The following is a 14,345-nucleotide window of genomic DNA, read 5'->3' on the forward strand; positions in this document are numbered from 1 at the left end:
CAATACTGAAACTAATTCCTGCTCACTTTGTTGGTTATTACATATGTAGTGCCTCAAATGTCACCTCTCCACTTTTTCTGTCCCTCCCTTTTGTTTTTTTTTTGTATACTCCAAGAAGTCGACAGAACAGATGAAGAAGGTGCCGACTATCGTGCTCTCCGTGTCCTACAAAGGAGTCAAGTTCATTGACGCCACAAATAAGGTAACCCTCCCAGGCTCACTTCCTGTGACGCCTAAATAACACATGAAAGGTCAGGCTTGTGAACGCGAGTGTTAATGACACAGAGGTGTCATGGGCAGCTCCGCAGAGCTGATGTCTGCTTCTGCTGCAGCCCGACTGATTTACAACTATATGGTGTAAAAATCAATAAGGTGTAAACGAGGGCAAAACAAACACAGGCAATAATCAGTACGGAATAGATGAACTAAGTGCTAAGAAAAATCAATAACTAACTACTTAGTTAATTAAATCCTGAAAACTTGGAAAAACTTTAGGGGGAAAAAAAAGGCTTTGAGGTTTTAATGTTATGAAAAAGTAATTTCACACAGTTCATCATCACCTCCTTTACATGCAGACTGATATTTGAGTGGAGATTGGGTTAACATGTCTAACTAAACCCCTTTTTCATGGGACTAGTTTTTCCTGGGGATCTCTGGTATTTTATAGTAATTGTGGAGGTCGTCTGTGATCTTTATCCTGTGCAAATCTCCCATGTTTGTAATTTATTCAAGGAGAAATTCCACCCCAAGTTATCTACCATATTTCTCCAGACAATGAGGTCGTATGATTAGTCCCATGCAATTTGGCAAATCGGCCTCTGTGGTTTGGGGGTCGTATTTAGTTTTTTCGTTTTCTCTGCGCTTTGTTTCTGCCTCCTTTCCAGTCGAGAATAACAGAGGCTGTGTTGGCAATTACACATGAAAGTTTTGACTGCATTTTAGGTGCAGGAGGCTCATCATGTGACATAGCATGGAGACCCGTTCTCAGAAAAAAGCAAGCACACAAAGAGGAGCGAAATCTCAAAATTTGATGAGATAGATAACGTGACAGTATGTGGCAGAATTGGCTTCGTTTGTTTAACCCACATTTTTAAACGTACATCGAGTTAAACACAGACTTCGCTTATTGTGTGCCAGTGTGCCACACTCAACACAGATGTGGGGAGGTCGTTTTTAAATCACATGACATCCTCAGGTAATATGAGTCATGTGTGAATAGAGCTTAAGAAAGACAGAAAAAAAAGGAGTTTTGTATGTGTCAGGGTTCATACAGACATTACAAGAGAAAATTCAAGGATTTTCAAGCGCATTCCAAATGCCTGCTACGTTTTTTCATTTTCAAGGACCTTGTTCATAGCAATTAATTTTCAAAAACAATTTTTTATTGAGAATAAATAAATGATGCAAGCAGTGTTTGTTTTCAGTGAAGGAGTACTGCCATATTCTGTTTAGGCCGAGCTGTATTCAATGTGGAGAGCATGATGATGAGCTGACATACGCAACGGGCGATGTCCCAACTGACACCGTAGTTTGTTTTCACTTCACCTCACTCTTAGAAATCTGGCAAAACCAATAAGCCTATGTTGGCGTGACTTTACTATTGAGCCGCCTTTTTGCCATGATTATTTTTCCTCTCTTCAGAGATGTGCCAGTGTAATAGCTCTGCTGATAACTGCAAGAGAAACTTAAGTACCAGCTGGCACTGCACTACTTTAATTTGAATTTCAGGGACTTCTTAAGCATTTAGTTAAAAAAGGGGGGGGCTTTTCAAGGTATTCAAGCACCTTGTGAGAAACCTATCATGTAATAAGTCTGGGTTTCTTCCTCTGTGCAAATATTATGCCAAAGCAGTTGAGAGCATTTCAGACCCGGCTAATAATTTCACACTAAGGAGTCAATTATTCCTATCAGGTCCTGATTCCTGTGTGTGCATGTAAGACAATAGGATCTAATCCACCTCAGGTGGGTAATAAAGGTGGCACAGTGAGAAACAATTTGAAGATAATTATAAGCTTGCAAAAAGGTATTTATTTAAGCCTCTGTTATGCACAAAAGTACACACACAGCAGAAGATGAGCGTAATTTGCACACAGTCGATACGAGCAGCACTGCTCAGCACAGAGTCAAGTAAATCGGCCACAATACATAAAAAATATACACAGACAGATTTAGGAATTAGAGTCAGCCAACAATGATGACACTGCGGCTGCTGGTGACACGTATCAGAGGGGTTATTTACTGTGTTTTTAATTAAAGTATGTGCTGTGTCTGTCTTTGCCAAAACACTTTGAAGGGAAAGGTCAGATTTTTGGAAGTGGGTTATTAAGAGGTCCTTATGCACAGTCAGTGTCGAAGCAATACCAGTTTCAATGGGCACTATATTTAGAATATTTTCACTGTTGTCAGACAGCCTTTCAGAGAGGACACTGAAGCTGTTATATCGCTCTCCTCAAAGCCACCAGACTCCTTTGACAAAAACAAACAAACAGTAATTCTAGCTAGCAGAACATGGGAACTGCTGGTCTACACCTACTTCGTTTGGTTAGTTTGTTTGTGTTATTGTGCAACTTCAGTGTTCTTGAAGGGTTAATTTGGATCCAGTGAAGTCACACAATAACAAAGAAACTGATTAATCGAAACAGCAGTAGTCCAGCAGCTCCTGTGCTCTGCAAACTAAAATGACTGTTTTTGTCAATGGAGTCTGGTGGCAGTGAAGGGAGCATACATGAATGTAACAGCTTCAGTTCGACAGGAAGGGCTGTCTGACGGCAGGGTAAAGTGGTGAACATATTCTAAATACAGCGTATACTCTGTTGTGGCTAAAATACTTTCTGCTGCTGCCACTGTTCACAGCAGTATGTTCATTAGCTTCTGTAGTGGTACTCCTGCCTGCTTCTCCAAACTGGGGACATGCCAACCGCCATCTACTCTAGGTAATACGCTGACTATGGATAAGTACCTCATACGACCCCACTTCAAATAATCCAAACTTTTCCTTTGATTAATTAGTTCAGTTATTCAGAGATGATACCAAGGTTGCGGCAGTGAGTGGAGTTGTCGATGGTGAGGTGGAAGTCTTTGGCTGTTTGGGTGAGGGAATTTGGACCAATTAGGATCATGTCTGATTTATCACAGTTGAGTTTAAGAAAGGTTGCTTGCATCCAGGATTTAATTTCAGAGAGACCATGACGACGGATGATTTGACCAAGGGGGAGGAGGTAGAGGATGAAGAGGAGAGGACCAAGCACCGAACCCTGGGGGATGCCTTGGGACAGGGGGGCAGTTGAGGAGGAGCAGTTGTTGATGAAGATGAATTGTTTTCTGTCAGTGAGATAGGAATGTAGCCAGGTGAGGACATTGTCAGTGATGTTGAGGAGGGATTGCAGGCGGGAGAGTAGGATGGAGTGGTTGATGGTGTCAAAGGCGGCAGTGAGATCAAGGAGGATGAGGATGGAGAGTAGGCCGGAGTCTGAGGAAAGGAGGAGGTCGTTTGTGACTTTGAGGAGGGCAGTTTCGGTGCTGTGTTGTGTGCGGAATCCAGATATGAGATTAAACGTGCTGGTATTACCTCTGACATAACCATCAGGCAATCATAACTCACTTTGCATTGTCACTTAGCCTGCTCAAAGACATGCCTCACAATGTTCCTGATATTTAGCAGCTGACCAGTTTGCAAAGTCCTCAGATCCTACTGTAACTTGTAACTGGGTCGAATAGAGAATGACACAGATGAAGAAATATTGATGAAGGTAATAAATAAATTAAAGGGATAAGGCACTCTAAAAAGGAAAATCAAAAAGGTACATTGGCGTTGCCTGGATTCAACTCTCTGGGATATTTTGTGAAAGTAGTAAATCTTTCCTGTTCTCTCTCTGTCCTTATCTTATCTGCAGAAACTTGTGTGGTTCTCCCTTGCCGTACAGAATCAGTCAATAGATTGATATCTTTTTATAGGATCAACCATTCAGTATACTAGAAGAAGGTTTATCAGTGTTATCCTCTCTAAACCATTTCTTTTGGTGCCTTGATGTTCCATAATTCACAACACTGGGACTTAAATTAACACAACACAAAGACTGTTCTCCAGTGACATTACCAGAGGACAAATTCCAACTCAGTGACTCCAGAAAACTCGCAAACCCAAATTGTGCTGCAGTGATTATGGTTTTTGGATGTGTGAAATGAGATGAATAATAAATCAGATTTGTTTTTCCATGAAGTGGCTCACTGGAGATAATCAACAGTCTCTCTCTGCACCTCTTTATCTCTCTGCTTTATCTTTATCTTATGTTTCTCTCCCCTTTCTCGCTCTGCAGAACATCATAGCAGAACATGAGATTCGTAACATCTCGTGTGCGGCTCAGGATCCAGAGGATCTGTCTACATTTGCCTACATCACCAAAGACCTCAAGTCCAGTCACCACTACTGCCACGTCTTCACTGCTTTTGATGTGGTCAGTACTGACATAGTGTCTGTGTGTTTAAAACCCAATATCACTTAATAATTATAGTGCCTGTAACATCACTCTGTATCCTGATGCCTTTGCCTTTATGCTCTTGTCAGAACCTGGCGTACGAGATCATTCTGACACTCGGCCAGGCCTTCGAGGTGGCCTACCAGCTGGCCCTGCAGGCCAGGAAGAGCGGCCACGGATCGTCCACACTGCCTGAGAGCTTTGACAGCAAGCCCAGCAAACCTGTCCCCAAACCTCGAGTCAACATCCGCAAAACGGTAAGCAGCGCTGCCACACAGCCGCACTTGCGTTTGAAAATCCATGCTAAACATAAATTCACATCAGCAACATTTTGATGATGTAGATTCGGAAGATTTTAAAGCAAAGAGCTGATCTTTGCATTTTTATCATCTTTATGATCCTCTACATCTTATAGCTGTTTGACAATAAACGTAAAGTTCTAGATGCTCTTTCCAAAATTACTCTACAGTACTGGATTGTTTATAAAGAACTTGTGTTTAAGATGGATTTTCACTTCTGATAACACCTTTCAACTCTGCTTCTTAACAACTCTAACCAGCATCTCATCAACTCTGTCCCATTTACACTGGAATCTGTCCATAACGTCCATCCCTCTGCTCTGATTCGTTCTGGTCTCTCATCCTCGCTCAGATATGTTGTTTTCAACTCTCAATATGGTTTACTGGGATTATCCTGGGATGCTTGTGTTTTGTGTGTGATAATCTTGGCCCAGCGGACACTGTGGCAGAGGTGTAGGTGGATATTTGATCTGTTAAGCATCCGTTCAGTCTTCCTGTCCCTGCAGTCTCTTACACACTGGGCTGATTGATGAGGCCTGTTTGCATAGGGCTCTGGGGAGGCTTGCTTGCTTGGCTCTTCTTACTCTGTGTGTGTGTGTGTGTGTGTGTGTGTGTGTGTGCGTGCACAAAGATAAAGAATCCTCATGTGGAGCCATACTGCAGCCTTGCATGGAGAATGAATTTATTGACATTTTAGTCCATCAGATCCTCATCAGAAATGCTGTAGAGTGCAGGGGTCTCTGATGGAGTACGTGTCTGAGCAACACTCAGACTGCAGTGGGCGCAGATAATCTAAAATCCAACCTGCTTTTGTTTTTAGTGTTTCAGTGTGTTTGATGGTCCTGTAAAGCTGACGTGCACACATCACTGTTCAGATTGCTTCATTAAATCCAGGGTGATTAGAGTGTGAAGTCATTAAACTACATGTTAGCATTAATAGCATTTTAGGGAAGATTATCAAAAATAAACCCAATCCCAGTGATATATCAGGCCACAGTAAGCTTTAAAATTTGATAATGGCACATCCCAAGCCCTTTTTAAGGCCTGGCACTTCATATGGTGCTCTATAATTCATACACACAGCCTTCCTTAAGCAAACCTTAAAAGAAAAATCTCACATCTTAAGTGAAATTTTCATGATTTCACAGGCATCTGCCGTCTTCCCTGAATGCTGAAGTTTTTGTCCTCAAGGAGACCAATGGTAATATCCACTATATTCCATATATATATATATATATATTAATAAGATTATAGTCTCACCAAAGATTTGATGGCAGTATTCAGTACTTTAGAGTTTCCTCTTGAGTATGTTCCACACCATAGTGTATTTTTGAGCTCTAATAAACATGTTCAATACATTTCTTTCCTCAAACATTTTTAAATTGGGCATTTCTAAGTTTCGGTTGATTTTGCTTTTGATAGCCCGACACACATTAACTGGTAGGTAGCTAACTAACTAACTCACTCAGGAAACAAACACAAAATGACGTGAAAATACAAGAGGCCTTTCATTTTAGTTTGCCACTGCATTGTCTTGGTGAGCTTCAGCTTGCATTTTAAAGCACTATCCAGCCACTCTTGCACTAAGCACCATCCTGGTCGGGTGGGAGCTAGCTAGCGGTACCGCTCACTCAGAGATTACCACCTGTAACATTGTCATGGTGGTGAGATGACATTGCCAAAAGGAACAAGATCCAGTTTCCCCCTGGGTAACCCCAGTGAGTAAGCAGGTTCATTTTGAGCATGGGTAACCATGTTAGCATCATTAGCCATGCTAACACTGCTAACTGCAACAACATAATTAAAAATGCCGCTTACTCACTGGGGTGACCAGAGGGGAGACTGGAGAGTGGGCATAGCGGTAATCACCAAATAAATGGTGCTGCTAGTTCACACCAGAGTTGAGACATACTACAATTCATATCCCATCCATTTTTATTTTACACGCTGGTATCGGATCGGAATCAGTATTGAGAAGGAAAAAGTGGTATCGGTACATCTTTACCTTGTTGTGCTGAAATTTGTTTTACCAGTCAGTCATGTAATAACTTGTTAATTTAATGTGTAACATTATGCATTACGTAATCATGGCACAAATCAGAGCTAGTAGCGACCCAGGTTGCTAACATTAGCTAGCATTATTAACCCTACTCAGTACAGTAACTGCTGAACACTAAAGAAGATCAACTGCTGATTTACTTTTATCGTCTCGGGGACTAACGACTACAAATTAAACTGACAGTTTATTACATGGCAAAGAAAAACTGGTAAACTTCAACATGTCCTAAGTTCAACAAGTTGCTCTCTCTTCTCTCATCCGTTTTGGTATCGTTCGCATGTAGTCTGTCCTTTACATTGGTGCAATGCATGATGGGATATATTGCTTGGTGAGTGACCATCAGTTTTACGCTACTTTTCACGGTGCATAGTTGGATTCTTTGAGTCAACTATATAGGGTATAATAACTCCCACTCTACATTCAGACAGCACTACAAAATGGCGAACTTACTATATAGTGAATAGGGAGTGATTTCGGACAAAGCCATACAGTCAAACATTTGCATTTTCTTTTGCAGTTTCTCTGAAAATTAGGTTAAAATTTGTGCTACACTTGGAAGGAAACCCAACTACTGCCTTTTTGGCAAAATGGTAAACTCCCTTGCATTTTACTGCAATCAATTTAATAGTATGAAATCGACATTTCTCCTGGCCCACAATACAAACAAAATGAAGACCCTCCCACTAAAACATTGCTCTATCACATTACCAGGCTCCCTTGATACCTGCCCTAGCTTTGTGATATTAGATACTTGTGTCTCACATTCTGTCATGAATTTCTGTGTGTGTGTAAGTGCAAATGTGTGTGGCCTTTCTTCATGCCTCCTCCAACCACAGCGTCACAAAGTCTATCTGTAAACCTGTCAACCTCCCATTAACCCCAGACAGAGCTTTAAAATAGTCACGCTAACACACTTTCCTCATCTACCGACACGGATCAGCTGGCACAGCAGCACATGTGTCGAAGGGCTCGGTGCAGAGTTACAGCGGCTGTTATATCAGTGAGCTAATACACCAAAATTAAGGCCATTTACATACTGTGAGACATGGATGGAGGAGATGGTGATGGAGGGCAGTCGGTGGCTTTAGAGGAATGTTCTGTCTAAAGTTAGGGCGAGATGGGAGACGATGAGGGAAGACAGAGAAGGAGAAAAGATGCAGTATTTGTGTGTTTGCACTTCTATGTGTGTGGTGGTCCTGTGCTTACAGAGATGATGGATGATGGCATGTGTACACACGATCTGCTGACTCTGTAAGCCGTTACATTAACCATTAATTGCCTTTTTCCTCTCTGTGTCCGTGTGTGTGTGTGTGTGTGTGTGTGTTGTAGTTAATGGCTTGTGGTGTGCAGCAGGGCAAAGATACTGCAGGATTCACTTAATATTCCTGCCACCTGCCAGCCATAATCTCCATCCTGCAGCACCTCTCAAGCCCCTGTGCTCTAAAATACTGTTGCTTTGTTGTTCTGCCCACAAGTATCTGTTTCTCCACACCCTCCCATTTTCATTTTTGTGTGTGTTACGTGAGCATATCTGCTCCTAAATCTCCCTCAGCATCCACTTAAGTCGCCCTCATGAGTGTGACCGTGTCCAATATGACTATTGTCTTTGATCAGCGTCGGCATGTTGCTGTAATCTGAGTGTAGCCTCAAAACGGGATTGAAATACATGACCATAACCTTGTATGACTGAGTCTTACAATCTTATGTTTCTGTGAAGGAGTGAAAAAGCCTCCCAGTGAAGTGAAAATGGCTTGTTTTCAAGCGGCTGGTTCATTTTCTTGGTCTTGAATTTACACTTCCTTTAAAGAAACTCAACAGCAGCTGCAAAGCAACACAAGCTATGTCACCTCATTGAGAGAATTTTTCATGAAACATACATGAAGATGTTTTTGCAGAGTGATGTTTGTACAGTTGCCGTGTCATACTCGTCTTGCTGGGAGTGTCCTCTTGCAGGAGTTGGTATATAAATGTGGCGTAACATGGTCTACTCTTGCTTTAGTTTTGCTGTATTGCAGTAATGCTGCTGTCCCACGCTGTTGCCAGGGCGATGACTTTGCTGCCATGTTGTTGCCATGGTTTTGCTTTGGTTTTGGAGTGTTGTTGCCTCTCCCTGTTGCCATGCAGCTGCTCTGTGGTTTTTGCCTCGCTGCTTTGCTGTTTTCGGTATTGGTGTCGCCAAGCGGGCCGACTTTGACCTGTGTATGACCTCTGCCCCTGTAGGTCATCATGCCCCCCGTCAGCCGCTGGTCACTGGGCCACATTTACACCCCTCACCGGCCTCCTCTCCACCCTCCTCTTCCTCCCCCTCGACTCTTCCATCTTCCTCACAAAGCTCAGTCACAGGTCCTCCACGCTTTTCCTTCTCTTATCCTTTATTTCCACATGATTTTCTTTTAGTCAAGGAGAAAGCGCCGTCTGTAAGTGCTTCCATTTTATTCTGTCGCTTTTATTCAACTCACTCTGCATCCTTGTGTGGTCTGTTTGCAGCGAGTGTTTGTGTGTATCATTCCTCAGTTACTACCTCTATCTCCATATCAACAGTTAGTAGCGTTAAAATAAAAAAACAGATGTGACACTTTAGCCAGTCTTGCAAAGCCAACCAATCTCATTTCTTTACAGCTAATACAGAGCTGAACGCAGACATCCACTTTAATGCCTCAGTCAGTTTTTATGTGCCCCGCTGCATCATTTCAACCCCTGTATGGGGATACACTGCCCCCTTAAACATGCACGTTCGAGATGCTAAATGTGTAAATAAGAAGTGTTTAAAGCAATAAGCACCACTTTAAAATTAGCTAAATGTTTATTAAAACACTCACTCCATTAAAACCTCCATTGAATGCCTGCAATGAGCTTTTACACTTGGAGTGTTCTTCCCTGATTCCTCGCTCATCCACATCTTCATCTCGCACACAGGGCACTTGAATTTTTAAAGGGTCATCAAAAGAAGACTGCAGTAGCAGAGCGTACACAGTGTGCCAAGAAATGTGCTAAGTGCAATCGACTCCCATTGCAATACGCCGTGTTTTGCATCGGCTCGGAGGTTGCTATCCTTTGAAGGTTTGCAGAGCAGAATCACACACACTGTGATGATGTCCCTGCAGCATTACTTCAAGTTCCTCATGTTCCGACCAGAGAAAGGGTTTTGATATAAAAGTTATTTTGAAGGCAGGCACAGTCCATTCAGGGGCCTCATGTGTGGCTGATGAATTTGAGACTAATCCTGGTGATGCTCGGAACGAGTTCTTCACTGAGCATGATGGCGTTGTGCTGCTGTGAGATCGAAAGTGTGTTTGTTCCTTAATCCTGTAACCCCTTAACAAGATTATAAGGCCTTGCTGTGGTTGTCCGAGTGTGTGTGTGTATATGTGTGTGAGGGAGAGGGTAGAGAACTGGATTAATATTATAGTTAGTTTGCGTATTGTTGCTGTAGCAGTGTGTTGAGACAAGATAAGAGAGGCATGGCTCTGTTAGTGGACCGCAGAACTCTGAGATTAACCCCCAGACGTAGATCTTTAAAGCACATTTATAGAATATTAATATTATATTTAGATATATTCAATAAATTTTTTCACATCCATAATTACAATTGGACACTGTGTGCAAGGACAAATTTAGTCTTGTACTGTCAGAACTGCAGCTCTCCCAGTCGAGCCTCCCCTCCCCCCCAAATCACCTGAAAATAAACCAATAGATTGGAGGAAAAACACCCTCAGCAACAGAAGCCAGCCGCTTGATTGGTTGCCGCGGGGTTATTTTTGAAAGCAATGTAGATTGTTTGGTTTGTTTCTCAGCACTGAAGCCACAATAGCTTCACAGTGGCAGCAACAGAGTCCACAGCTCTTTGATGAGCAACACCACGAGGATGTACAGGAAGTGCACTGCTGCAAATACAGCACACAGTGATCACAATCATTCAGGATCTTGCATTTAGAAAATTTAAGAGATATTGTGTGTTTTTTAAATGCCAAAGTGAGTTTCTGTCCATGATCTCCGTTCTGCCTCCTCATCTGTAATCTGTGTCTCATCTCCCTCTCACAATTGAGTTATTATTTTTCATTACATTACTCCGTGAGCGGCACATCCATCACACTCCTACCGTCTCACTCTGTTTTCACTGACTTCATTAGCATGAAACTGTATCAGAGAGTTACCCTACGGTGTGCAAAATGTCGATTTACAACAGAAGCAGCCGTTTACATTCAAACTGTGTCATGATGAATTGTTTACATCCTAAAGAAGTACAACATCAGTGCAATCATGTGTAGCATTGTCAAAACTGAGAATACGCAGAGCATCGGAACTAATCTGGCTCTTCTGTTGTCTTCTCTCTGCTTCCTTTCCTTTTCCGTCTCTGTCTGTGTCAGATGGAGCAGCCATCCATGGACCAGAAGGGCCACGCCAACGTGCCATGGATTGTGGAGCCGGGTCAGGAGGCCAAGAGAGGAGTCAACACCAAGTACGAGACCACTATTTTCTAACATACACCCGCCTTGTCCACTCCTGTGTGTGTGTGCCTTTCAGAGGTTGCCCTGTACTGGGGCCCCGCCCCGGAGTTGGGCACGAGCGACGCACGCCGCCGCGTCACCTCACCGGCTGAAAAATAAAAAACAAAACATCCCGCCCCGCCCCCGTTAGCCGAGCCTGTCCACTGCATGATGACGTTTGGCGCTGCGCTGTCTCTCTCTTCTTTCTCCCTTGTCTCTTCTTCTCTCTTTTGTCTCTGCCCCATCCTCCTGCCTGCAGGGCTGGCGCATGACCTTTGAACCCAGGGCTGTGGTGCACTTCTCTGTCTCCACCTGTAGGGGGAATGGTCAGCTCCGTTTTTCCACTTCCTGTTTGTCGGTCAGTCAGCGGTCAACCTGTCGGTTGTTCTGCTTCCAGCTTCTTGTTTTTTTTTTCTCCTTCCTGTTGATAGGTGCAACCGTTTGGCTTCGTCTCTCTCCTCCTTTTTTCCTCCTCTGACCGCCTCCATCCCTCGCTTTTCTCTACATTTCAGCCCCTCTGTCCAACTGCCCCTGACAACTTGAATGAGATTTGTAACCATAATACTGCTAAGAGCTGTGACAGTGTTTTAGCTGTCTGTTGAGCCCAGTGTGGGAGCTGACAATGATGAGGGCTGTTGTCAAAACGTGACAACTGGAGGAGAGTTCAGACTTTTTAGACATTTTTTAATCAAAGAGGAGCGCTGATTTACAGGAGAGGTGATGTAGCACAGTCTAACTTTGACTCAAACTGGTTCATCCAGCAGGCTACTAGAATGTATTTCAACTTTTTGATTCTTTATATCAGATTATTTTTTGAAAGTATTAACAAACTTGTGAATTTCTTTAGAAACTTGACCTGTGACACAGGAAGAAGTAGATTTTTGTTTTTCTTTTTTGCTTTTCTAGCACCTTTTTTCAGCACTTGTGTGTGTATATGTTCAGAATTATTTTAACCAAATGGATTTTTCCCTGGCCATAAACCTTATTTTATTTGGGGAAAACAAATCTTGTATGTAAAAGGTTTAGCATGTGGCTTGTGAGACGCATGGTGGCCATTTTGGATTTGCTGAGCAGGGGGGCCGGTGGAGAGGCGGGGTGTGAGGGCTCTCTCGATAAGTGATGTCATCTCATTTGCAGGGCAATGCCGGACGCTCATGTCTATTACTGTGGAATGCAAAGAATGTAGCCAGCCCTAAACACGGACCTTGTCACACATACAATGCAAAATGGACTACAAAAGGACTGCAAACATGGATGCTACTCCACAGTGTTTAAGGTTGACTACCAAATTTTGACACCATTCATCCACATGATGCTTGACACAGTAAACATACGACAGACACTTATACACACTAACAGGACTGCATCTTGACAGACGACGGTCTGCTCTGAATGTACACTTATTTGAAAGCAGCCTCAACTTTCTGCAACTACAGCAGGATCGGTTTTTATGCGCCCAACTGGGAGGCGTGACGTGAACTTTTTGGGCAGTCACAGCATCTCCATGGAGACTGTGAGTATGGTTACAGGGCATCTGTTGGTAACAGACAATGGGCTTGCTAAAGGCACCACTGGGCATGTGTCAGTGTTGGAATGGGCATGGGTTTGAGGACGTCTGGCTGGCTCTTTCGGTCTTTTTATTTTCTTTTAAGTCAGAAAATAATACAGAGATATATGCACAAGCGTGTAAATGTGATTGGACTAGCTGCAAAGCGCTGGAGATGCAACAGGTGTGTCCCACAACGGACGATGTACCTATGTGAACAAAACAGCATCTGGCGTTTAAAAAAAAAAAAAAAAAAAAAGTATTCTATTCGTATTGCCCGACATTTTAATGTTTATTATGAGAGTATTATATTACCATGATGATTATGATTATTCTTGTGCAATTCTTGTCTACTGTTGTCTTAATGTTACATTATTTTTCTATGATATGATGAGATGAAAACCTTGGGCTTGAGAATGATGGCCATCCTTTAAAAAATCTGAAACTATATGATCATACTTGTACACAGAGTGAATGTTGCAGGTGGCTAGCTAACTCTTGTCAGGTCAACCCTCCGTCATTTCTCATGGGGCTCTACTCTTATCTAGCAGATGTACTATTTTAAACGCAGTATTACTGTATTATTTGGATGAGACATTATCCAATTATAAAATGTACATAGATATTTTGCCAACTCATTGTTCATACATGTAATGTAAAAGAGAAAAGAATAAAGGACTCACAGTACGTGGCACTGGAAACAAGGTACCAAAATAAAGGTTGGAAATGAAAAGAAGTGGTAGATTGTAGAGATTGTATTTTGAGTGAAAACTGAAATGGGTTATATGGTGACATCACTGCTGACCAACTTATGTACATAGGCTTGGGCTTCCAGCACACTGATTTTTGTAATTTTGGCCATTATTTATATCCTTGTAAAGCACATGGAATAAAATATGACTTGTAAAACCATTATTGGATCATGTTGTCATAAGTTATTTCTCTTGTCCTCGACCACTACATAAAATGTCTTTTACACTACAATATGACTGCCATCTTACAGTTTATTACTACTTGTTTTTGTAGGTTTGGTTATGATGAAATTGTAATTGCAGAAATCTGGGAACACGACGACTTCGGTACAAATGGGGCAAGAAAACTTAAACAATCATACAGGCTGTCAACAAGCCAAAATGTTCTCATCTTTTATTCAGCATAAAATCTTAGTGAAACTTGGGGTGCTTTCACACCTGACCTGTTTGGTTCGGTTCAATCGTACTCAAGTCTGTTTTCCCTCTAAGTGCAGTTTGTTTGGGCAGGTATGAACACAACAATCACCCTCAGGTGTGCACCAAAACAAGCAGACTGATCCAGTTACAAATGAACTCTGGTGCGGTTCGTTTGTGGTGAGAACGTGTTCAGACCTGGATCTGAACCAACTGCAGTCACGTGACACATTGTTTGGGTTAAACATGAGCATGTTACAGTCCTGGAGGATTATTAATGTGCACCTCCTCCTGTACTGCCTTAATATGCACA

At 42.4% G+C, this 14,345-nt stretch overlaps 1 protein-coding gene across 4 annotated transcripts in view; it reads left to right on the plus strand.

The window, feature by feature from the left end:
* Positions 1–13,778, plus strand: part of anks1b (ankyrin repeat and sterile alpha motif domain containing 1B) — a 346,827-nt gene extending 333,049 nt beyond the window's left edge. For 2 of the 4 annotated variants that reach the window (XM_049566517.1, XM_049566519.1), the window contains 5 exons: positions 116–202; positions 4,317–4,454; positions 4,565–4,732; positions 11,201–11,292; positions 12,458–13,778. In XM_049566517.1, the coding sequence (XP_049422474.1) occupies positions 116–202; positions 4,317–4,454; positions 4,565–4,732; positions 11,201–11,292; positions 12,458–12,506 (534 nt within the window). In that variant the 3' untranslated portion in view covers positions 12,507–13,778. Of the gene's footprint in view, positions 1–115; positions 203–4,316; positions 4,455–4,564; positions 4,733–9,053; positions 9,773–11,200; positions 11,293–12,457 lie in introns of those variants that run through there. The other 2 variants (XM_049566518.1, XM_049566520.1) reach the window with 2 other exon arrangements.
* The last annotated feature ends 567 nt before the right edge of the window (positions 13,779–14,345 follow it).

Source organism: Epinephelus fuscoguttatus, linkage group LG22 (genome assembly GCF_011397635.1).
Source record: "Epinephelus fuscoguttatus linkage group LG22, E.fuscoguttatus.final_Chr_v1".
Taxonomy (NCBI): Eukaryota; Metazoa; Chordata; class Actinopteri; order Perciformes; family Serranidae; genus Epinephelus; species Epinephelus fuscoguttatus.